At 33.6% G+C, this 26,471-nt stretch overlaps 2 protein-coding genes and 1 non-coding gene across 4 annotated transcripts in view; 2 read left to right on the top strand and 1 right to left on the bottom strand.

The window, feature by feature from the left end:
• The window catches only part of LOC140434519 (uncharacterized), a 47,494-nt gene extending 40,767 nt beyond the window's left edge, over window positions 1–6,727 (bottom strand). For both annotated transcript variants that reach the window (XM_072522847.1, XM_072522848.1), the window contains exons 1-2: window positions 5,284–6,727; window positions 706–3,774 (exon numbers count right to left, since the gene is read on the bottom strand). In XM_072522847.1, coding sequence (XP_072378948.1) covers window positions 706–3,774; window positions 5,284–6,469 — 4,255 coding nt within the window. In that variant the 5' untranslated portion in view covers window positions 6,470–6,727. The remainder of the gene's footprint in view (window positions 1–705; window positions 3,775–5,283) is intronic.
• A 92-nt stretch (window positions 6,728–6,819) lies between these two features.
• On the top strand, window positions 6,820–18,793 carry LOC140433305 (uncharacterized). Its single transcript, XM_072521336.1, has 3 exons — window positions 6,820–7,069; window positions 11,232–11,313; window positions 18,434–18,793. The coding sequence occupies exons 1-3, from the start codon at window positions 6,964–6,966 to the stop codon at window positions 18,657–18,659; spliced, it is 414 nt and encodes a 137-aa protein (XP_072377437.1). The 5' UTR covers window positions 6,820–6,963; the 3' UTR covers window positions 18,660–18,793.
• A 600-nt stretch (window positions 18,794–19,393) lies between these two features.
• Window positions 19,394–19,556, top strand: LOC140435324 (U1 spliceosomal RNA). The gene has a single exon (XR_011950133.1). It is a non-coding gene; the product is annotated as a U1 spliceosomal RNA (small nuclear RNA).
• Window positions 19,557–26,471: the final 6,915 nt, after the last annotated feature.

Genomic DNA, 26,471 nt, shown 5'->3' with positions numbered 1-26,471 from the left:
ATGAAACTATTCAAGATGGCGGTAGTACACAGACACCATTCTGATACTGAACTAGATCAGGCTCAAGCAGACCTGATCATCCACAAACTGCAACAAACAGTGGATGGCGCTCCTATTGGAAGTCTGTATCAACTTCTGTGGTTCGACAAAACCATGTTTAGCGCAGGTAGCCTGTTCTGGGTAAAGTGTATGATGTGCTCACACGCGTCTCCTAGAAAGAGACTGATGAAGCAATCATCAGGACCCATCTAAGGAAACAAAATCAAGACCTCAATACAGGTTGTTGAAAAATTGGAAGATTAAGGAGGACTGGCGAATTCTAGTCTACACGATAGTTACCGTAGGTTCGATGTAGCTTTGATAAAAGATCCGTGGGTTTACAAGGCAAAATACAACGCACAAAATATAATCCTTGATCATAAGAAACTCATCTACCTGAAAGATTTTTTAATTCATAAAAAAATTCAATAGTGCGAATTTCAAGCCAAACTATAAATTTCATATTGTTCTGAAGGTATTTTCTTGTTATCAAAACGTCAAAATAAATTCCCAGTAAAAATAATAAATTGAATAAATTTCGTTTTCAATGTAGGTAAGTACTTTTATAACCAAATAATATGTAGCTTGTGCAAACCAACGTGTTTATTACACTCTCTACCTATTACTAAATCCTTTTGATAACAAATAATAAAAACATCCTCTTACCTTTACTTCCTGATGACTGTGAGCGTGATTTTTTAGAACCATCCGTTGATGTTCCCTCCGTTCTATGCTTTTTAGATACAGTAGATACACCTATGTCAGTTTCATAGAATATTGGTGAGGTATGTTGATCATTTAATGATTTACGGCTTCGGCCACTTGCTGTGCCTTGATCTATAAAGGTTCTAGCAGTAGTCTGAAATTCTTTATCAACTGCAGGGTTGGGACAAGTTCCTATGTCAATGGATACTCTTGCGGAGCTTTGAGCACTTCTTGGAGATGTTCCTTGCTCAATGGATACTACTCTAGGACTATAATCTGTTTCTTGATCAACAAGTGAAGGTTTATGGCACGTACTTTTATCAGAAGTTTCTCGCAGAGTATGTGTATCAGTTCCTTTTAAAATTTGGGGAACTTTTGCCTGAATATCTTTATTAACCAATTCAATATTATTGCTTGAAGCACTTATTCCTTTTTCAACTTGAAAAGTTCTAGCACAAGTACCGGAATCAATAGATCTGTTGCTTAAATCTGTGTCAACTTCAGACAGTTTGGAGAAGTATCCTTTACTAGGAATTGATGTTTTGCGTTCATATTGTGTACTACATTCCTCAGTGGATTTACCAACAGGCTTGCTGACAGTTTCAGGAAGATCCTTAGAATATGTTGCTTTTTCTTTTGAACATACTTCAGATTGAATGCTAATGTGTTTATTTGCATCTGCCTCAATAGATGACTTTCTTGAAAGTTTAGTTGATTGTGTACCACATTCCTCAGTGGTTTTACCAACAGATTTGTCAACAATTTCAGGAAGAGCATGAGAATGTGTTGCTTTTTCTTTTGAACATACTTCAGATTGAATGCTAATGTGTTTATTTGCATCAGATTTAATAGAAGACTTTCTTGAATCGGAAGATGTTGTTGCCCTATCTACTAGTGCAACAGTTTCAGTAGTTACAGCTGCACTTTGAATAGTTCCTGTACTTTCATCACAAATACCTGCTTGTATTAATTCATTGATATGTGTGGGTCCTTCTGTTGAAACAACTTTACACTGTGACCTAAGAGTATCTGTTTGAGAGCTACTGCTCATTTTTGTAAACTTTGGTTGAACAGATTTATGTTCTTGTGTGAGCAATATATCCTGAACTTTTTTATCATCAACAGATAAATGATTTTGCGTGGCAGCATCAGTACATTCATTGCTTTTAAGTGCTCTAGACTGAACTTCAACATCTGTTTTGTTAAAATGTTGTAGTAATTTATTTACAAAGTCACAGCTACATAAATTAGAAGTGCCACATTTGCAATCAGAAAATAATTTTCTTAATAAGTCTGTATTTACTGAACTGCCAGTAGAACTAGTGCTACTGCAAGATAATAATTGGCAAATACAAGATGAAATTCCACATTTGGAGCAAACAGTTTTTTCTGATTTAAAGGAAATATTTGAACAGGTACATGGTGTGCTTTTACACTTGCAACATGATTTTTTCATTTTACTAGAAATTTTTTTGCATGTGCAGGGGCAAGTAGTACATGTAGAACATTTTTTTGATTTTGTTTGGGCAGTACATATACAAGATAAGGCTTTACACAAACTGCAAACTTTGCTTTGAGATCCTTCTGATGATTTCTTAGTTGGTATGAATGTTCCCACATATGAATCTTTTGGACTTATCACACACATACAGGAGTATAACTGACAAACTGAACATGTTTTTATATCATGAGTTTTTTTGCAAGAACAGCAAGTACAGGGTGCTCTATGGCAATTGATACATATGGTATGTGAAGAATTTCTGCTGTTAGTAGTGGAACTAGAAGTAGTATTACAAGAACAAGTGCTGGAATAAGTTTTGACTTTTTCATTTAAATGCTTTTGAACTTTATTATCACTGACTTTAAATGGGTTACTTAATCCTTGTAAGAAGTCTGTAACACAAACACATGGTGATCTCTTGCATAGACCACAGAATGCAGTAACTTTAATATTTGTGGTTTTATCTGTAGCTAAGACTTGGATATCTGCAACTAAAGGAGGGGATTGGCTATTATCTTTACTATGAACATTTGGATCTTCAACAACATAGTTTTCTCCATTGATTCTAAAATTTCTCTGCCGAGAAGTTCCAGTTCCAAGTTTAGTTTCTATTACATAGTTCCTATGAACAGCATCATTACTATTAGCTGTGACCATGTAAACAGATGTCATTTTCTTTATATTTTCTGGTACAGGATAAGGTTCCTTGTGTTTTTCTAATATGCTTTTTAGTTTCCCCAAATGATTAATTTCCCTATCTATCCAGTTAAGCTGGTACTGTCTTTCTTTATCAGCAAATTGTGTTACTTGATCACCAGCTCCAATGATTTGTCCACGATTTTCGAACATTTTCTCTGATACGGTTTTACACTCTTTCCAATTTTGATGTGACTGTGGAGATGAAGATTTATCTGAAGATGAAGAGTTGTTAGGTTCTCTAGTAAGTGTAAATGGAGTTCTTTTTGTTCTTGTAGTCACTGGTACTTCAGATTGGATAGAAGGTTTACTAGGAAGATTGGTAAATTGTACACTATCGAATTTCTTTTTTTGGACAGGTTTACTTTCTTTTCTGTAACCAAATGCAGAAGACTTAGAAGTTGAAGGTTTAATTTCTGTCTTTTGTTCTCTTTCATGAGATATATCAGAGTCTGTGCTTTCAGACACTTTCTTTTTGGGAGATACCTTCTTGTCTTCATGAGATTGGTAAGAAGATGATGTGTTTTCATTTTTAAGTGAAGAATTTTTAATTTGATCATGAAGAATTTTAGAAGGGTCTGTTTTAGGATAAAAAAGATCAGAACTTGTATTTGAGTCCTCTAGGTACTTAGACTCAGTTATTTTTTGTAAAATTTTTCTAATATATTTTCTTTTGGCAGAGGAATCATATTTCTTTGATCTTATTAATCTTTGTAAAACATATATGTGCTTTTCTATGTCACAACCAGATTTTGTACAGTCATTTGTCATTTCTCGATTATTTGTTGCAGCTTCAGAGTTTTCAGAATTAGTAGAATTTGCTTCATGGTTATCTAAAACATTAATTTACTTAATATGTATTAAGTAAATTGTATTTAAAAAGAAAAACAAATGTGAGAATATTAGATGGAAATCTTGTTCAAATATCATATCCCATAGAGTACTTCTGTGCGATATCAGACAATTTTCCAAATACAGTTATTAAATTATTAAGAACATCTAAAATGAAGAGTAGAGAAACTACATCATGGATGCAATATGTCAAGTTTATATAAAGAACAAATTTTACAAATACATAATAAATAGGTTATAAATATCAAGCTCTAAAAATAGAGTAATTAGAGCATGGTAATTAGAGGACACTGCAACAAAAACTTTGTTGATTTTGGCTCAGTTGGTTGGAATGTTAATTACTTTACATTACATTAACTAATTTATTGTTTACAATTTTCTGCTTTGTTTAAACTAAAAATTTATAGTAGATGGCATGTCAATGATCAATGGCAATTGGAATGGGAGGCACAATGAACAAAAATGTTAATACTTGATGTAAGGGAATGGTATACATGTAGGTTCAGAAGAATAAATTATTTCTTTACACAATTTTTAGATCTTATACACATACAGAATTAAAAAAACAAATGAGGATATCTGTATGGAATGTGGTGTGACTGATGATGTGGAACATTGCATTTTTGAGTGTAATGAATTCCTACAAGAACATCAAAGATTGAGAATTAAGCTAGAAGAGGTCACACCAAATAATATATTGAACTTGGCTATGCAGAACAGGGAGAACTTCAATTATGTGCTAGAAATAAAAAAAAGAGATGCTGGAAAGAGCAGGACAGGAAAGAGACTGAAAAACTAGTAAAACAATGTTTTAATTTGTGTTTTCTATCCATTATACGTTATTAGTATAACATATTAGTTATCTATATATTTATGTTTGTATATGTATCTGTCCTATTTATCTACTAATATATATTTTTTTTTATACCCATCATTATAACTACTGTATAACTTGGTGACTGTGGTAGTGCGCCTGAAGTTATGTTTGCCATAAAAAGTTCCAGATGCACTTCTGGAAGAGGGATGAGTTTAGTTGGTAGGTGTTCAAATTAACCTTATCAACATCTCAAAAAAAAAATATAGGACAATCTCCTCCTAATAGGATACTGTCACCTCAAAGGTCATATGAATAAAATCGGACTGACAGAAACTGTGGATTGCAAATCGCAGGTTTAAGACTAGAAAGCGGAATACTTTGTGTGCAACTGCCCAGGATTGGATAGGATAAGGTTCAATACATTTAAGCATTATCAACTTAAGCCCCATGAGTCTGTAGAATTGTCACCAAAGACCATACTAGACTTTGATAAAAAGACTGCGCTGAAAGGACAATTTTAAGCTACGGATAAGCCACAATATACTTCTATGTTGAGTGGGAGAGTGGTTCCACTCATATTAAACCTAACCTAGATTCAAGAGTTTAATGTTAAAAGGTATGGAGAAACATCTTTACTTTCATAATGATCTACAAGTGTATCACTTTTGCTTACCAGTTATATGAGCTTCTGCAATTTCTATAGGATTATTTTCAGATCTCATAGAAATATTTTGTCCATTATTACTATTTTTGACATATTCAAAACTATCACATTTAGACGCAACACCATTGGAGCTACTTGATTTTCCAGAATCACTAGTTTTATTATTTTCAGATTGATTATACAAAGTAATTAACTCATTTGGTGCTTGTTGAGATTTACAGTCAACTACACTCCCTGTTTGAACACCAACTGCATATTGCTTTATATTTGTTTTTGGCAAGCAATCTACTAAAACAGGTTTAGTAAGGCATAAATTTACACTTTTCTTATTGGAGTTAGCTGGAAAAGTTAATGCACTCTTTGTAGGTTTCACTAACACATTACTTTGTATGCTTTCATTCTCAATCTGAATATCTTTAATAATATTTTTAATAGGTTTATCAGTTTTTTTGACTAAAGGAGTCTCAGTCATTATTTGGCACTCAATTTTGGGAGATTCAGGTTCATGAGGTGTAGAGTGTGCATCAGGAAGTCCAATTTTCTTCTTTATATAGTTTAAACTTTTTTTAAACTCTAAAATTTTTCTATCATTTAGAGAAGAATCTGAATCTGAGCTTAGCAATTTTTGTTTTTCACTAGAATGAAAAGAAAATGTACCAGATGAGGTTGGTATCTCCTTTTCTACAATGGGAGATGACGATGATAATGACTGTACGGTATTTTTTTCACTAGTTTTCTCTTCTGAACTGCTTGTATATGGATATATAACTATTTTCACATTATCTGTTGGACCTTTAGGTATGTCATCAATTTTAATAATTGTATGTTGTGTCAATATTGGCAATGAAGTACTTTTGTAAAGTTTTTTAGCGTTATTGTAGCCAATATCACCCAAATTATCCCATTCTAACTTTTTATTAGAAGCAACAGATTCAGTGGGAGATAGTATTTCAGGATTTTGCTCAGGTTTCTCATATTGCTTTGAAGGGATAATCTTAACATCTCTTGTTGGATATATTGTATCTAGTTTTCTTGCAGAGGGTTCTTCATCTACAATTTGAGGTAAATATGAAATGGAAGTTCCAGAGAAGTATTTTGGCAGTTGTTTACTTTGTGAGTATTTTTGATAATATTCTAAGACCTGTTTTGTTGACGAATCTTCTCCTTCATTCTTTTCGTTGTCATTTTTCTCCATCTTTTCCTACTTGTTAACTTTATTTAAAACTTCTGGCATTATTTGTTGTGATCAATGACACTAAAATTTTGGCAGTAAATAATAAATTGTCACTAATGTCTTAACTGAAAAAGTGGGAAATAAATAGGAATTATTCTAATTTTAATCACATAACTCTATTATGAGTGTTAACTGTTGTGATATTTAATTAAAATAACCGAATTTTCAAGTGATAAACAAATTTTAAAAATTAACGACTGCCAAAAGTGACATATGACAATAAAATGACGTTTGTAAGACTAGGCAAAACAATAATGTCAAAATTCCTAGATTCAGGATTCAGTTTGAAATTAAATTGGAAATGCGGGGCAACAGGGGCAAGTTAATCTTAATAAGATTTACAATAATTGTTGCTAGATACATTTGAATTATGTTGACGTCTTGGCAGATAATATATATTCGTTATTTTGACGACTTTAATAGTTTCTGTTTCAAAATTTTTGTTCATTTAAATCATGCGCAAATTTGGAATGATAAACCCTAGACATCACCCTGGTGATGAAGAAGTTGCACTTTCTTTTAAAAGACCTTGCGTTTGTACCACCGAAAATGTAGATTTAGGTAAGATTCTTTAATAAATATTGTCATTGATTAATATTTTACCTGGGCATATCTTATATTTACAATATTACAGTTGTACATTTGCTGTAACTTTATGTTCTACGTAAATTTCTGCTAGCTTATGATCATATACTAAAGATATACTAAAGATATTAGAAGGGATCTCTAATACGGTTTTTGAATTATCTACATATGTTTACCTCGCTGAGCATATGCTGATGTACTCACGTTTGTCTTAACTTAGGGACAAAACAAATGCTGGTCAAAAAATTTTCTACTATAAGCACACTACCAAAGCCACCTATACTTCACAAGAAATAGCAAGAAATGTTATTAGAATTGGCAATGTTGCAATTGTGGGTAAGGGTAGTCCGGTCAGAAGTCGGACGTTTAGGGCACATTTTGTGATTTTCTAAATGTGAATGAACCTCACTTTCGAAAAAATCAAACTCACTATATGACGCTGAAATGCCTCTTTTCTTCTTGATTCTGAAAAATAATGACACATTGGAAAAAAAAGTTGGTACAACGTCATTCAGCACTAGGTTACTAGGGCACCAATTTCGGGAATTTCAACGATATCTGTTCCAATTTTTTTGACGTTCAATTTGTGTATTGCTGACTTTGCATATTGTATTGCATTTTTAATCAAATGTTTCTCACATACAGTACAAGTTCTGCCGAAGCTGAACTTACTAAGTCCTCTTCAGGGTCATATGCTTTTGCCTCGTGCCGTTTTGTCCTGACAAGTTGTCACGGAATGCTGTCAGACTGTAAAATGCGCCTATATGGTGCCAAGGTTATAATCTACCAGAGTTCGTCAGCTCTCTGGGGCATCACTTAGTAAAAACTTTCCCCTCTGTGCTATGCACATCCCCTTGGCACGATGGTGTTACACAGCTGTTTGGTGATTTGCCAATTGAGCATGATGTACCTATAGCTGCATGTGCGTATGTGTATTTTGTTTGTGTGCGCGCACTTTTTTGTATTTGTGAGTGTAGGTGTATCATATTCAATTAAAAAATCTACAGTTAATGATAATAATATACCTGCAGCCCCTATGTCATATTCTTCGCGGTTTTTTATTAGGTTATACTTTAATCACACCTATCCGATGGTCGTATATACCCATAGGACGTCCCCTGTTAGACATTGGTACGTGCAGTCTCGGGAATGAGAAATTGGAAATGGAAGCATATGTGGTGAGGCACCATCATGCGTATATCAAGATCCAAATCTTGCTATATGCCGTCTCCTGGCCATTATTGCCACACGTTGCACTGCCGAGTCTAGATTGAAATTCGGATGGTCCCACAATATAATCTGTAACTATACCAATTCGCACAATAGACAGTTCTTTAAGTTCTGCGGCTCCATAAGAAAAACACAATTTTATGTTTTTAAATACACGTTATTATTCAGTATTAATTGATAAATTCCACGTCTGAAGTAAGTATCTGGAAGGGTTGAAAATACGCTTCCGCTGCTGTTATGACCTTATTTGATGAAAAACTCTTTCCATGCATGAACTTTTTTAGCTATTGAAACAGATGGAAGTCGCTAAAGGCTAAAATCTAGTGAAATCTGTTGAATACAGTGGATGCTTCAACAATTTAAAAATGCTCATATGACACGGTACATTGTCCTGATGAAAAATGATTTTGTTGTTCTGAAAACCGGCTCTTTTTCATGAATTTTTTCCTTCAGCTGGTCTAAAAGGTTAAAATAATTTATTATTTTACCAATTTGCAAGTAATCCACAAACAAAATTCCTTTCGCATCCCAAAAAACTGATGCTAACACCTTTTTAACCGATATCTGGACACGAACTCGTTTCGGAGCTGAAGAACCACATACACGCCACTATTTAGCCTCTTATTTTGATTCAGGATCATGGTGATAGACCCAAGTCTCATACATAGTGATGAATCGATGCACAAAATCCACTTTATACTTTAGAAAACGCTCTGAATGTTGCTGAGAAAATCGCATTCTAATGTGTTTTTGTTCCATTGTTAGCGAATGCAGCACCCATTGTAGCCACAACTTTCTGAAACCCAAGACTTCAGTCAAAATATTGCTTACACTACACAATAAGATGTCAAGGACTACTAAATCTCTTTCAACCACTCGACGATTTTTCAATACCATATCCTGTATTTTTTCTACGATTTCTGGTGTTGCTGCTGTTTTTGTAAGTCCTTGACGTAGATCGTCTTCAAGCTTCAAGGCTTGTACAACCAGTTTTAAATTCAGCAACTCATCTTTCTACTATATTAATTGAAGTCGAAGAGATCTTAGATACTTTCAATATTCGCTCATAGATTTCCTTTCCTTTGAAACTGTTTAAAAATAAAAATTTAATCACTACACGGTACTTATGGACAATCATGCTGAATATAGTGTTCTTGGAAGGGATGAGGATTTTCTGTTTCATATTTTTTATTCTCATAGGAACTAGGCTAGTGCGATACTTAAATAATCTCTTATAGTAAATATGGCTCCATCAGTAAATAAAATTTTATTGTAAAATATTGGATCGACTAATTGCCGTTCTCTTAAAAACCGACAAAATTGAAACCTTAGTAAAAAGTACTACAGTAAAAGACGCTAGACTGGAGTACAACAATATGAATCCTACTCTTCCGTCCGTATTATTCTGAAAGAAACACGTTTGTGCTGGATTCTGTGTCTTTGTAAATAATTTTATACCGCATATCGATATCACTTAAATTTTTCGTTTGATTTGATTATTCCTAAAGGTATCTCTCTTGCGTACAAGTGGATAACGTCCTTGATCTGGTCAAATGCCTTCTTAAGGTACACGAAACAGATATGCCAGTTTGTTGTATTCTAATGATTTTCCAACCTAGAACCTTCTTTTTCTTCTGCTAGTGTTATAATTTCATTCAGTATATTTAATTTTAGTGTTGTGTTTAATCAATTAATTCCTCTATAATTTTCCGGGTCCGATTTGCCTCCCTTTTTGAAGAGAGTTTAAGATGCTTGATTTCCATGTTTTGTTCTATTATTTTTTGGATTAGTTTTAGTAGTTGTGTGGTCAGATCTGGTCCTCCGTACTTTAGGAGTTCGTTTGGCATTCTGTCCTCTCGTGGTGATTTTCTATTCTTTAATTTCCTTAATGCTTCCTTTACCTCTTTCTCTTCAATATTTATTTCTTCGTTTTTGTCACCTCTGGTGTTGGTGGTTCATTATCGTCACCTTTAGCAAATAGGGATAGAAAGTAGTCTGCCCATGTTTCTTTCTGAATGTGTTTCGTTTTTATTAGTTCGTTTATCTCTTTTCTTTGTCATCTAATCATTCTCCATATTTATTTCTGTGTTCTGTAGAAGTCGTGTTCCATCTGTTTTGAAAACCTCTGCCAGTGTTCTCTTTTAGTTGTCCAACTAAAATATTCGTTTCATTTCTAATTCGTTTATAGTGGTTGTATGCCTGTTGTGTTCTGTATTGTTAAAAGGCTTTCTTCTTTTCTTTACATTTTGTCTTCACTTCCTCTCTAAATCATGGTGTTTTCTTTTTTGATATGTTAGTGTTCGTTACTTTCCTCTCTCCAAGTGATTCTGTTGCTGCATTAATTATGTTATTTTTGAGTTTTTTTTAGCTTTCCTTGATGTTATCGTTTTCTAATATTTCATTCCAATCAATCTTCTCTGATATTCTTTTTCTGTTTCCTGTTTTTCTATTTTGGTTTGTGTTGATTGGCAAAGTTAGCAATCTACCAATCGTAAAAACGAACATTGCTCAAAGAAACAATGTACAACTTATTACGTATTCTTTAAATGATGACGCACGGGTAAAGAACCACGGACACAACTGTGCAACAGTATTTTGAGCTCAAACGCTTTATTATGATGCCAGCTGTTACTCATTAGCTAATATCCAATTAATTGAGGGATCCTGTATTCTATTTTACTAAATCGTCACGTCACGCTGTATCAATGTGTCAGTTTTAATATTTATCTATTTTAATATTTTGTTTTTATTAGGTACAGGAAGGTACAGGTGCTTATATTGTCCCAATAGTATATTCTCCATTAATATATTTTTCATAGATCTCTTAATATTTAATAAAATGTTTAATATATAGAGGGACAATATTGCTTAAAACTTATTTTTAATGCTTAATACTAATATTTTTTAGAGAAAAATTTTGTCTACATTGAAGGAACTAAAACTGATAAAAATATTTCTGCAAATTTACCTGAGCTTACTGAAAACGTATGGTATGGTCAACATTTTAATATAAATCACTAATATTAAGTAGATATTGGCTTTCTTTTCTGTTACTTTCGCTTTTTGTTTAAGAATTTATGAATAAATAAATTTCTATTCTATTCTATAATAGGTAAAAAGTCTATTCGGTGAATTTACTCTGGTTTCAAATTAGGTAAATCAGCAAAGATTCAACTAACTATCTGTACATAGTATATAGGTTGGTATATAGGTTGGTGTCTTTCAGAGGGTACCTAACGTCCGTAGAAGGCTAGTCGTTAGTCTAACATTAATATCTTAATTTATTCCCTTGCTGAAAATCCCAATTCTCCCCGAGTCATTAAGCTAAATAATAAAAGAGTCAGTCCACTTAAAATTTGTAAGAACTATTTTTTGATCATGAACATATTTTGTTGCTTCCAGATATCTCGAATATTACAAAATATGTGTACAATATATTTTTTAAATTTTTATATAAACTAATTTCATTTTTTTGGTAAATTTACTTACGTCATAGTTTAGATTACAAATAAATCACATTTAGTCGTAATTGTTCACAATATCATCGCCATCGCTGCCATCGTCATCGCGTCGTCATCATTAATTGTTATTATGATTGGGCTTATTTCGTTTATTTTATTTTCACGAGTTGAAATTTAAGAGCTTTTCGCCAAGTTGCCCAAACTGCTTCGTCAATATAACCATTATGCCCAACATATTTGTTATAATATTGTTACTTTATTCCCCATATATATACATATATTTGATGGGATTAAACTGGCAGTGGTATGGTAGAAAACGTAAACTTGAAGGCGGTAACTTTCGTTAATCTGGTCGACCTCAAAGATTTTTGGTTTTCCAAAAAAACATGTCCCAATCCTGCACTCCGTCTAATCCGCATATATCGTTTCCTTCCCATACCTCGACCGAAAAGGCGTTAAATTTTCCTTAGCGATGACAGCAGCGACCGACAGTTCCAAGACAAGGTACATAGGAAATTATCTTGGACCGTCTTATCAATGGACTTTCACAAGTAGAACTATATCAGAATGGATGTGATACTGCGATGCAATAGGGTAGGGGAATCCATTGCATTATCATTACCAAGAAAGTTATGGGCGATGTTCAAGAGAAGGTCTCGGAACTTGTCACGCAGACCGAGTGACGACCGGCGCTTCCTTGAGTCCGGGTCAAGGAGTGCGAAAATGGCAACCGGCCACGCGAATGTTAGTGATCAGGCATCGTGTGGAAACTCAGCTACTGGTCCACAAAAATTAAAACTCAGAAAATTAATTAATGTCGGTACATGCAATGTACAAGTGCTACTTACAATTACAGGTAAGCTGTCATTTGTTGAATAAGAGCTGGTAAGGTATATCATTTAGAACACATAATGACAATTTGTTTACTTCTCTGACGGTGAGACTCAGAACTATACAGGTGTTGTCATTCTGGTCTCACCAAGATTACAAAAACCTGTCGTCGAATTAAAAACTGTGAGTGATAGATCAAAATATGGAAAGATTCTCAAATTTCATGAACTCTGAAATGAGGTTGATAAACTGCTTAATATTCCCAATACTAACATACGGATGTGAATCTTGTATTCTACGACAAGCGTAACGAAGAAAGATAGATGCTACTAAAATGTTCTATTAGGGAAGAATGTTACGCGATCCGTGGACCGATGACAGGACAAATAATTCAATTTTAAATGAACTAGAGGTCAGAAAATGGCTCTCCAGCAAAGTCCATCTCCAACAATAAAATACTTCAGACATGTTATGAGAGCAGGCATAGAAAACATGGAAATACTTATTATCCAAGGAAAGCTAGAAGGCCGAAGATCACGAAGAAGATCCCCAACAAGATGGATCGACCAAATTATCGGAATTTGCAAAAGACTTGTGTACGAGATAAAAGAAATGACCAGAGACAGAGATCTTTGAAGACGGACAATACACAACATCACGATGACCACTACTTACACTCCCTCCGGGGTGTCAGGACTAAAGAGAGAGAGAGAGAGAGAGAGAGAGAGAGAGAGAGAGAGAGAGAGAGAGAGAGAGAGAGAGGGAGAAGTTTTGCCAAACGTAATAATTCAGATTTCAATACATGGTGTGCAATCCATATGCGTTCATTGTTAACCATTCCTTAATTTTAAATACATTCAACGAATTTACGATGGGAAGAAGTTTTTCACAAAACCATTTTACAACATTTCCGTGTTCATATTGTCATGATAACCACTGTTTTTGATGTAGATGAAACTATTTAATCAGCACCTTCTACAGAGCCGGTCTTCCCTCCTGCAGAATTATATGTCGCTTCCATTCTTCACCCAAATGCTTGATCGATTTTACTTGTTATCTTGTCATCATATTCTCTTGGTTGCACCCTTAAAAAATATCCATGTTTCTGCTAAATATATCAAATTCTTCATCTTTAAATTTGATATATTTTTTGAGAAACTCAAATTCTCTTGTATGCATCATACTTGATTCACTTCGTGATTTTATGTTACCTTTTTTTAAATTTGAAACCTATGTTCTAAAGGAATATGTACCTTAATTGTCATCATCATAATGGCTTTACAACCCTGCGTGGGTCCCAGCCCTCTCAAGAATTTCTCTACAGTCGTCCCTATCCATCGCATTCCTCCGCCAAGCACGTATTCGCATATTTCTCATGTCTTCATCGATGTTATAAAGGAACTTTGTTCTGAGTCTTCCTCTTTTTCCTGACCAATTGGTCTATCAAGGAGCGTTTTTCTATCTGAATATGTTTTACGATATTTGGTTCCTGGTATATTCTATAAAGTTCGAAGTTGTATCGTCTTCTCTACACTCCATTGTCATTCACTGTTCCATAAATTCGCCTTCGTACTTTCCTTTCGAAACATCATAATATGTTTTTATTATTTTTTGTTAGAGTCCAGGTCTCTGAACCATATGTTAGGACTGGGCCTATTATTGTTTTGTAGAGTTTTATTTTTGTATTTCTCGATATAATTGTGGATTTAAGGAAAAGATTGAGCCCAAAATAGCATCTGTTAGCCGTGCAAATTCTGCGGTTTATCTCTGCAGTAGTATTATTTTCACTGTTAAGGAGCGCTCCCAGGTATACAAATTCGTTCACTGCTTCGATGACGTCATTTTTTATAACAAGTGGTCGTAGGACTTGTGGTTGCGTTCTTATTTTTATATACTTCGTTTTGTTGGTTACTATTAAACCCATTTTTGTAGCCGATTCTCTTAATGCTACATACGCCTCTCGTACAGCGTTTTTTGTTCTCCCAACAATATTGATATCATCAGCATAGGCAAGGATTGGCACTGATTTATTATATATTGAACCAATGGCTGTGATTTATGACATACGTATTACTTTTTCCAGAGCCAGATTGAATAGTATACAGGAGAGAGGGTCTCTCTGGCGCAGCTCGTTATTTGTTTTAAAAGTTCAGATATTCCCCCCTGAATTCGTACTCTATATTCAACTTTTTCAAGAGTTAGTTTTGTTAAATTTACCAACTGATTTGGTATTCCTAGCTCTTTCATTGCTTTGCATATTTCTCTTCTATTCACAGAGTCGTAGGCTGCTTTGTAGTCTATAAATATGCGATGAGTACCTGTTTTGTATAAAACTTAATGAGGTCGCTGGTTAAATGATAATAGATAAATAATTATAACGAAAAAATGAAATAATTTGTTTATAAATCAATTAGCGAAAAATAGCAAATATAACTGTCAATAAATTAGGAAAGAAACTGGTCTTACTCATTGTTGTTGTCTGTACAAAGAATATAGACTTACCTTTTGAAATATTGATGTCGTAGTCAAGGAAATCTCGTTGGTACCGTCGTGGCGTCGGCCGACGCGGCTCTATGGCACGAGAGCCCACAAAACTTGGTCTGTTTCGTTCGATGTCTTGTTAGGAAGTGTGTTGAGTTGAGACTTAAGACGGTCAGAAACAACCCTCTGACCACGCTTCGAGGTGGCAAAAGGACAAACCCATAAATCACCCTATTGTATTGTTAATTGTGACCGTAATACGAAACCGTACTTGTACACTTGTGTGTATTGGCGACACAAGACAAAAGAGAAGTCAAATTCTCCGCACTTAAACATAATACATGAGACGACCAGGTTTTACAGGAAGCAATATATTTACCAAAGTCGTTAGGATACATAGCATTGAATTTAGATCACATTACAGTACCGTAACAGAAATATTAATAGTAAAAATAGGAAAAGAAATAGTACATACTTTCCCAAACAGTACCTATCAATGCCATATTCCAGTGTTTTTTCTAAAATTTGTTTCAGTGTTTCAATCTTATAAAATGTCGATTTACCACCTCTAAAACCAGCCTGGTATATTCCTACTATCCGTTCTGCATATGGTGCCTTATGGTGACATAGTACTGTGTAAAATATTTTATACGCTGCACTTAGACGCGTAATTCCTCTGTGGTTCGAGCATTGAAAGATATCTCCTTTTTTGTGTATGGTGCAAAGTATTCCAATTTTCCAATCATTGAGAAGGGATTTCTGTGTCCATATTTCTTTTATAAGCTGGTGTAATGCCATTATGGCATCATGGCCACCTTCTTTATATAGTTCAGCTGGGAGATTATCTATTCCGGGTGATTTGTTTCTGGCTAGTTTTTTAACTGCACCTTTAACTTCAAGAATCGTTGGTGGTTCATCTTCTCTCTCGTCTGTTCCCCTTACCTCCTATCTTTCATCTTCCACGTTTTCTTCTTCTTCCTCTATATTAAGTGCCTGGTTAAAGTATTTCACCAATCTATTCAATATATCTTTCCTTGTTGTTAATAGGTCGCCATTCTGACTTCCGCATTGTCTTGTAATTGCCTTGAATTATTTTCTATTAATTTTACCTTTCTTATAGAATGCCCTGAATTCTTTCTCTCTGTTGAGGTTTTCTTTCTTTTGCGCAAGCTCTTTTCTTCTATTCTCTTTGCCTGGTAATTCTCTACAGTTGTTCTATTTCGGCGGTTAAGCATCTTTATGTAGGCTAAATTTTTTCTTTTGTTGTATTCTTGCATTCATCGTCAAACCAATGATTTTTACGAGAACAAATTTCTGTTTCTATTTCATCTTTCGCAACTGCTTCAATGTTTCCCTTTATTCTGGTCCAGTAGGTGTCTATATCTGTATGGCCTTCTTCATTTATATTTTGATTCGTTAGCCTGTTGGTGATGTTTTCTGAGTACCGTTCTGCAATTTTCGCATCTCTCAGCTTTTACATTCCATTTGTTTCTATCGATTTTATTTTATTTACTGGTGTTTGAAATTTTATCCCTCAATGTTGAGATCACTAGGCAATGATCTGAGTCTATGTTTGCGCCTCTATAACTTTTGCAGTTTATTACGTCTGTTCCATGCCTTGAATATATTAAGATGTGATCAATCTGACTCGTTGTTCTTTCATCAGGGGAGGTCCAGGTTACCTTGTGTATGATCTTGTCTTCAAAATAGGTGCTAGAGACTGTCATATTTAGTGTTCAGTGTTCAGTGCTGCTGCTAAGTTTATCAGTCGTAATCCATTATCGCTACTGATGTTGTGTAGGCTATGCCTTCCTCTCGTGGGCATGAAAACTCGCTTTCTTGCATTCATGTCATCTAATATAATCTTAATGTCATTTCTGTTACATCCTCTGTAGGTTTGATCTAGGTCTTCGAAGTACTGTTCTTTAATTTCCTCTGATTTGTCATCAGTTGGGGCATGTGCATTGATCAAACTGAAATTCAAGAGTTTTTCTTTTAAGCGCAAATAGTACATTCTTTGACTGTAGGCTTTAAAGTCAATAATAAAGCCTTTTGTTCTTTGATTTACAATAAATCCCACCCCATCCATGTGTTGGCTTTCATTGCAGCTATAATATATGGAATGGGTTCTCTTGTCAAGAGTGCCAGTTCCCGTCCACCGCATTTCCTGCAGTGCTAAAACATCTACTTTGTACGTGTTCACTATGTTAAAGATTTGAGTGCTCCAGTTCGGTACAGGGTTCAATTCCATTTTTCGTTTGCCGAGTCGTCGTGGTGAGTTCCGTCCAGCTAATGGTTTCTGAGGTTCCATAACATATGCTTTTTTACAGGACGAGGTTGTCGGCCTCCAACCCCAACCTGGAGGGCCAGGGACCCTTCTGTCAGGGTTGCCATACCTTAGTCTGTTTTGGTTTGGGGTTGGTATTTTTATTTTTTAGCTACCCACTGGTCCTAGGACTGGTTAGGGCGTTCCCCTATCCACCACCTGGGGACGCGTTCGATGGGAGACAGACAACTCTTCACGGTTTCTTAATTTTACGCATTTGATATATGCCATTACGAATTTAAAATTCTCGTCTTTCCCACATATCGTTCGTTTGAGTGACGGGTGAATTTTGCGGTAATCGTTTTCGGCAGTTCACTCTTCTGATTTTTTATTGCAGATCTTAATTTTGATTCGCTAATTCCTAAAGCATCGTACAATAGATAGACACTACCGATTTTAAAGAACTACCATTGTTTTTCCGCAATAAAGTTTTTATATCGGTTACAAATCTACATTTAAAACACGTCTTAGAATTTTCAGTAAAACAATAGCAAAGACAGCAGGAACAATTCAAAACAATAAATTTAACTGGAAAATAACAAATTTTATTCCACTAGCGTTCGTAATGAGGGCATTGTTGTGGGCTAAATGCGATTGTAATCGTTTCTTGAAGTAGAACTATTTTAATATTTTAAATAAATTTGACGATAATTACCTAACGTTTTTTGTGTTGAGTGTCACCAATTTCGTAGTTTTGAAGTTTAAATTTGTCTATTTGCTAGAATTTAAGTCGTTAATTGCCGCTACCCACCTAAAACACCAATCTAAATATTGTTTTTAGTTGGTCAGTTAAATCCGTGATTCTTTACTTAATCTGAAATCCATGTAAGTTTACCAAATATACTTTTTTTGTATGGCACACTTACACGTTTTGTGCTATCACAGCACGTTTTTCTTTTTTATCTATGTTTTTTGTTGCTATGTTTACATATTTATATCTGTAGCGAAAACGTGAACGATAATCTTTGATATTCATGAATCATTGTCAGCGATAAAATAAATTCTTTTTAGGTACGAAATCCGGCCTCCAAAGTTATTTTCCAAACAGCCGATACCTTTGGTGACTTCAAGACAGACTTACATAACTAGAGTATTGCTTGATGGTAAATTAACTCATTTGACCGCTGACGAGGAAGATGGTCAAGAAGAAAAGAGTACAATTAAGAATGTTAGTATTAACATTAAAAAGTCTGCTGCAAGATTTCTCGGAAGAGCAGGAGTGGATTTTGATTTTTAGAACAATGCTACTTTAGTTAATATCATTAGCTATGTATTTAAAAGTTTGTATGCAGTATAACAATAAAACATAAGACATGTTGACAGAATATTAAGCAATAATGTAAAAACAAGAATATACAAAACAGTATTGATTTATTTAATCAATAAATCAAAGAATCATTAGGTGTAGCGTTAGTGTAATTTATTAATTCATTACAATAGGTACAATATTTACAATACATTTATAATTTACCAGATAAGCCACTCCAAGTGAACGTCCAAAAACCAAGGCAAATTTTTTGCACTTCCTCGAATATTATGATCTCCTGATAACCGAAAATCTATAAATTGAGCCAAAATAGCTCAATAACGAAAAATATGCAAAATGTGTGTGGAATCTATACAGACAATTTGACAAAAAGTTGGCCTATGTCCAAATTATTAATGATAATATTGCTGTGAGTACCGCCATCTATATGTGAAAATGGTACAACTTTTATATTAAATATTTCTTAATAATGTATGGAAAGTATATATTGTGTTCAACAACTTACAGTAACGTTAGCTTTTACCGTTGATTGAAATATTCTTTTACTGCTTACTTGTCCAATGACTTAGGATAACACCCATTTGGTTCAAAATAAAAAAATCGATTGTATAGTTTTCAAATATTACCCTAGGTGGAGCTAGTTACAGTCTATCATGACAGTCGTAACTTGGTTTTAGATGGTGAAAAGTGATATTGTGTTTGGCATACTTACCTGGCGTAGGGGCTACCGTGATCATTAAGGCGGTTCCCCCAGGACGAGGCCTATTCATTGCACTACGATTGGGCTGAATCCTGCGATTATCCCTAATGCGGATAACTCGGGCGTGTAATTTTTGGTAGTCGGGACTGCGTACGCGCTGTCCCGGTGTAATATAATCAAGACACAATTTATTTAAATATGTTTAAAGTTTAAGTCATTTATAATTACTTGGTAAAAAATCACATCTCTGTAACATAAACTCATAAACTTGTAAATATGTTAATCGCCCTGGTGTAATATGGGGCGCATGTATGTCGATCTTTACATATTCCTTTCCCTTCCCTTCCTTTTATCTACGAAATCACAGCATACAAAATTAATAACGGAAAAATTTACTTCTCAAATGAAAAAATTACCAATTTATCAAAAAATCAAATACCTTAGAGAACTTTGAAGCCGTAATTTAAGTAACTAAAAAACTAACGGATAATTTGCTTGTTTTCATTGAGACATACGAGTTATTAACCAAAAATGAGGGCAAACTGGACTATCTTACAAAAAAATTGACGAGATCCATAAAATAAATAACCTGCTAAATCCTGACAATGTTTTCAAATCTATAAGGCAGATGGAACAAGTTTTTTTAAATATATCGTCAGTTTTTTCGGCTGTTCTGATAACACTATCAAGGTTCAAATCCAAGACTCAAATTCAACTGAGATTAAGATGGGGGTAGAAAGGCATTTCAAACATCAGTGAAATATCTAATCAAATGGGTAATCTTACCAACAAATTATCTACTATACAAACGAAAAAAGAAGTATTGAAGAAAAATACATTTTATGTCACCTCAGGTACCCAAACTGAAGTCACTCAACATTTTGAACCAACAGAGAAAAAGCCAAAAATTACAGAAGATAAATGCCATTATGTAGTTATTACCAACTTAACCCCAATTTACAAGTTTTTCACTTTATTAAAGAGAAGCTAGGTATCAAGGAATATATTAGATGTTATGCCCTCCTTCAAAATAGGCATAAAATCTAAAACCTCCATTGACTTATTATTTAATAAGGAGATTTGGCCACCTGGTGTAAACATTAAATAATGGTCTACAGAATCTTCATATTCCGAACCAACGCCTTCATCTGAGTCAAATATGAGTCCGAGGAACATCAGAAGCCCCGTTAGCTTGGAAAATCCAATTACCATTTTATGCAACAACAAAAGTGAAATGGAAAATAAAAAATAGTCACAGACAAGCAGGCCATCGAAATTTGCAAATCTAAGAATGTTTTCCATTCTCATTAACTTCATTAAGAAGGATACTTTAGAACTATCGATAAATTTGGATCCTTTGACCCCACCAAGAGTTAGATTAACCAATAACTCGAACAGTCGATAATAACAAGATTAAGGGAACCGGATATCTAGAAAACCATTAAACTACATCTTGTTTTTCTACACGACCAACCTGCTTCAGTATGTTTTACTGAATTACAAAATTTTTAAATAATATGACGTGTTCTGTGATACTAGAAACCTCAAATTATTATAGTGATGACAACTCTAGCATGGTTATGATTAATATTCGTTCTATAAGATATAAAAGATGAATTATTTTTGTTTCTAGAGGAATTAGGATTTCCCCCGATAGTTGCGGTTACCGAGCACTGGCTTGAAGTTAACGAGCCTTTTTCTTTAGAAAAATATACCACAATTGCTAGATATGATCGTCCAAGTTCAGCTTATGGTGGCACCCTAATTCTTTCTACAAATAATTATTTCTCTCCTATAACAAAATATGACTTTCTATTGAATGAATCCTTTTTTGAGTTTTCATTGGTTTATAACAATAATCTTAATCTATACATTCTTTACATTTATAGATCACCTGATACTTCCACGGAACTATTTTTCAGAACCTGTTAAATTTGTTAGACGACCTGCCCAAAGCAGAAAGATTCTATGAGGTGACTTGAATATTAATTACGCTGTTGCTTGTGCTACCCAATTATCCTTGGTCAATATATTCGAATCGTATGGTTTCACACTCCTACAAGAATTACTAAAACAGCATCTACCATAATTGATTATATTGTCCTAGATTTCTCACCCCTTGATGTCATCATCATCATAAGTGGCTCGACAATCCGTTGTGGATCTTGGCCTGCTCACAAAGAAGTCGCCACTCCTGTCGATTCCTGGCAACTTCCCTCAATCTTCTAACCCCTAGAATCTGTAGGTCTTCTTCCACATCATCAATCCATCTCATTCGTGGTCGTCCTCTGCTTCTTGTGCCCTCTGGTTGTGAAAATGTTAATCTCCACCCCTTGATGTACGTTCTACAATTATTAATGCAGGACTCTCTGATCATGAAGCAGTATATACCAACTTTAACACCCTTAACAAACAATCCCCGAAAACCCAACGTTTAGGTAGGATTTTTTTCGCTCAGAACTTTCGTAAATTCCAAAATTTGTGTTTGACTTCTGGGTGGCACTTTCCCTCTGTGGACATGGATTATAATTTCAGTGATTTTTTAGATAAACTTGTCTGTATTTTCAATAAGGCATTTCCTTTAATTACAATTAAGTCAAAACATCACAATACCTGGACTACCAAAGGTATTCGCATATCAGCCAAGAATACAATAGCGCACCTAGAATTTGCCTCTGTGGGGGGGTTTTGGTTGGTCACCAAAAATTTTTTTTATGATGTTACCTTTATTTTGAGCCCTTAAAATGTGTGAGTAACAGTGTCGGAATAGGGTCCTAGGAGGGAGGGTTTTAACCTTCAAAACCCCCCCTCCTGGGTGCGCCACTGCAGAAAATATGGGTTCACTACTACACGTCAAGAAATTTACTGTCAATGTCTTTATCACTGAATATATCTCCAAGTACAGATGAACCTACTTAAAACTTATCAAAATAGCTAAAAAAATGTACTATGAGAATCGTCTGGGAAGCTCTAAAAATGTTGCAAGGGAAAATTGGTCCATAATAAACGATCTTCAAAATAAAACTAACACAGCTCAAACATTTTTTTTTCAAACCCTAAAAATCTAAATGAATACTTCGTTAATGTGAGTAAAAATATAACATAAGCTATTTTGCCACAACAAGGTGTTATTTCCTATCTCCCCAATTCAAAAAAGGTCTCGAATTCATTATTTATAAGACCAGTTGATAAATCTGAACCGATCCAAACAATCGGTAGTATCAAAAGCAAATTTTCCTGTAGTACTCATGGACTATCCATAAAAATTTTCATATCTCCCAAATAATGTGTTGGAAGTCCTGGTCTCGATTCCTGGTCAACTGATTTCTTTGAAAAAGGTATATTTCCAGAGTGCCTAAAGACAGTCATTATTATTCTTCTTCATTAGGGGGGTGAAAAATCTAATGTCCTCAACTATAGACCTATTGTCTTACTACCGGTCCTATCCAAAATTATTGAGAGATTTATAAAAGCCCGACTTCCTTTCTCGTTGAAAACATTTTATCACAAAATCAGTTCGGCTTTTTATTTAATAAATATATCAGTGATGCTATGTTTTCTGTACTACATGAGGTCTATCAAGTACTAAGCAATAATCTTTAGACTGTGAGTTTTTTGTGACTAAGTCAAAGCTTTTGATTGTGTAAATCACATTTTGATAAAAAAACTAAATTTCTACGGAATTCAAAGTATTTCTTTGAATTGGTTCCAATCTTACTTGAGAAATAGGAAACAACTAGTTACAGTAAATGATACTGAAACTTATGGTAACAATCAAAAATAAAGCAAAACCTTCTACATCCATTCAAGATCACTAGATTGATAATTTTATTCATATCAAAAATCCTTTATTCAAACCTCGTTATAAAAAACCCTATTAAGCCTTTATGCCGACAACACTGCAATAGCGGCCAAGCATCGAAATTTAGACATAACAGTTAACAACCTGCAAACAGACTTGGACGAAATCGAGGAATGGAGTATCAGATGGAAAATCGTCATAAACTCCGACAAAACGCAAGCGGTGCTATTCAAAAAGAGATTTCAGCAGCCAGAGGAAAACTTAATGTAAAGAACAAGTCCATCGAGTGGAAAAGCGAGGCAAAATACCTGGGAGTCATCATAGATAAAGCACTAAAACTCAAACATTACGTAGACGCCACAGTGCAAAAAGCCAACATGGCTAAAGCATCCATTAGAGGACTCACAGGTAGAAAAAGCAAACTGAGGACTAAAACTAAAATGATATTAATAAACAGTATCGTTGTACCGATGCTTACATATGCATCTCTCGCATGGGGACACACCTGTAACACCACAAAGAAGAGGATTACAGCAGTTCACAACATCTGCCTAAGAGATGCCGTCAACGTCCCAAGATATGTAGCAGAACGCTTTATATTTGGGGAACTACAGCAGGTCAGGATGAGGGAAATAATTAAGGATAGAGCTAGGACAAAATTAGTAGAACTGGAAAACCACCCTAATCCCATACTGCTAGAGATCATAAGATGATGAAAGAAACAAAATAAAAGTGAAGTCAAATAAAATAAAAAGTAGTGAGCGAAAATAAAATAAATACTGGAGAGAAAATCAAACAAGGAAATAAACAAAATCACCAGAGATCGTAATTGTGTACCGTCCAAGAAAAAGTGCAACTTGTAACATGGTACTTTCAGGGTCATTCGATACGCGAAGTAATTGATTTATTTATTGTTGCCTTCGAAAATAGACTCCAAGTCTATTACCACCAAGTGTTACAACAGTTAAAAATACCATTAAACATTTTCAAACTTCGGGATGTGTAAACAGTTGTAAAAAGTGTAAAAAGCCACATTATGGTTGGCATCAGGAGAGAAACATAATGTAGCTTCAACTTTTTTAAAAAAATTAAAACTGTCCTTGTGTAGTGTAGTGTAATGTACAAATTTATGTTTATGACATTCTCAACAGTTTGTTGGATAGGCCAAAATTGACGAAATGCCCCTGAAGATGCTCTAGGAAGCGAAAGTACTTGGACAAGATTTAATTAATAAACTGTGCTCGATATCTGCCTTTTCATTTGATCAATTCATTTATTCGAACATTCAACCTTATATCAATACTTAAAACTGTACGAGTCAAACACTGAAAAGTGAGGTTACATTTATTAGAATAAAGGAACTATACAGCTGTTAATAAAGGGGAAGAAGAACAAAGGGTGTTGTACAATTCATTAACAGTGCTACCAAAAAAGTAACATTAGATTTCTCTGCTCGTTAAACAAAATAAAATGTCATTATGCAACTTTAAATGTTAAATTGTGAAAGAATGGCTGGTGGGTGATACAGCATTTTTAATATGATTTTTAGACTCAGCACACTAAAATACTTAAGATAGAGGTAATTTTATCAAAAAAGTTTTTTTATCGTTGACCTGTGTAATTAACGTCTGTATATTTGCATATATTACGCATATTCTTTTTTTTTGCATATTTGCACCAATTTTGTGCATAAATTTGGGCATATTTGCTCTGTTTTCTCTTGCATATATTCCGGTCTAGTTATCACCAACATAAAATCTCTGAACTTTCTCTTTACCAATATAATGGGAACCATAGAGTTAGAAAGAAATTTGGTTACTTTAAAATTTGAAACAATTGTTTCTTTTATTATATATATATTATATATATATATATATATATATATATATATATATATATATATGTATATATATATATATATATTATATAAGAAATACTGGATATTATTGACTGTCGATATAAACAAACAACACAGTTTATTAGGGCTGTAGTCAGTAGGTTTGGTCGGGATGTTATAGAAACACTCTTTTGACTTTTGGTCGAGCTTTCGGAATTCTTTTATTCCTTCTTCAAGACACTGTAATTAGAAGAAAGTGTAAATATTTACAACACATCTCAAATTGTCATTACAACTTACTAGTCGTTGAGATTATTTTTCTAAAGCTACGACACTCAACATTAAAAACACACATATAAAATATAACATTTAAAATAATGGACAATATACATTTTAAAATTTAGTTGGAAAGTTAAAATTTTAAAATTTTGTTAGTGACATCTTTTCATGGTGTGTTTTGACTGATCCATAGAGAACAGAAAAAAAAAACAAAAATAGTGTGATTAAAAAGTAATTAGGAGTTCTTGCTATTATATTAATGGAAGTAGTATCTTAAATCTGTCTTGATAGTATGCAACATGTTTTGTATGCAGGTGTATTACGGTGTGTATATGTTAAAGTAAATCTTTATTTTATTTATCCTAATTACTTTTTAATCACACTATTTTTGTTTTTTTTTCTGTTCTCTATGGATCAGTCAAAACACACCATGAAAAGATGTCACTAACAAAATTTTAAAATTTTAACTTTCCAACTAAATTTTAAAATGTATCTTGTCCATTATTTTAAATGTAATGTTATATTTTATATGTGTGTTTTTAATGTTGAGTGTCGTAGCTTTAGAAAAATAATCTCAACGACTAGTAAGTTGTAATGACAATTTGAGATATGTTGTAAATATTTACACTTTCTTCTAATTACAGTGTTGAAGAAGGAATAAAAGAATTCCGAAAGCTCGACCAAAAGTCAAAAGAGTGTTTCTATAACATCCTGGCCAAACCTACTGACTGCAGCCCTAATAAACTATGTTGTTTGTTTATATCGACAGTCAATAATATCCAGTATTTCTTATATATATATATATATATATATATATATATATATATATATATATATATATATATATATATATGTATATGTATATATATATATATATATATATATATATATATATATATATATATATATAAATATATATATATATATATATATATATATATATATATATATATATATATATATGTATATATATATATATAAATATATATATATATATATATATATATATATATATATATATATATATATATATATATATATATATATATATATATATATATATATGTTACGAGCAAAGCCCGAAATTGGACAATCCTAACATTGTACACAAATTATTGTCCACTTCTAGCATTGTACCCCCAAAATGTACAATGTCCGAAATAA

Source organism: Diabrotica undecimpunctata, chromosome 2 (genome assembly GCF_040954645.1).
Source record: "Diabrotica undecimpunctata isolate CICGRU chromosome 2, icDiaUnde3, whole genome shotgun sequence".
Classification (NCBI taxonomy): domain Eukaryota; kingdom Metazoa; phylum Arthropoda; class Insecta; order Coleoptera; family Chrysomelidae; genus Diabrotica; species Diabrotica undecimpunctata.
This window is presented reverse-complemented; position numbering and strand designations above follow the sequence as displayed.

Excerpts from the sequence above, each read along its gene's own strand:
- LOC140433305 (XM_072521336.1), top strand. The coding sequence starts at position 6,964 with ATGCGCAAATTTGGAATGATAAACCCTAGACATCACCCTGGTGATGAA. Across the intron at positions 7,070-11,231 it reads CACCGAAAATGTAGATTTAG|AGAAAAATTTTGTCTACATT; the intron begins GTAAGATTCTTT and ends AATATTTTTTAG. Across the intron at positions 11,314-18,433 it reads GAGCTTACTGAAAACGTATG|GTACGAAATCCGGCCTCCAA; the intron begins GTATGGTCAACA and ends AATTCTTTTTAG.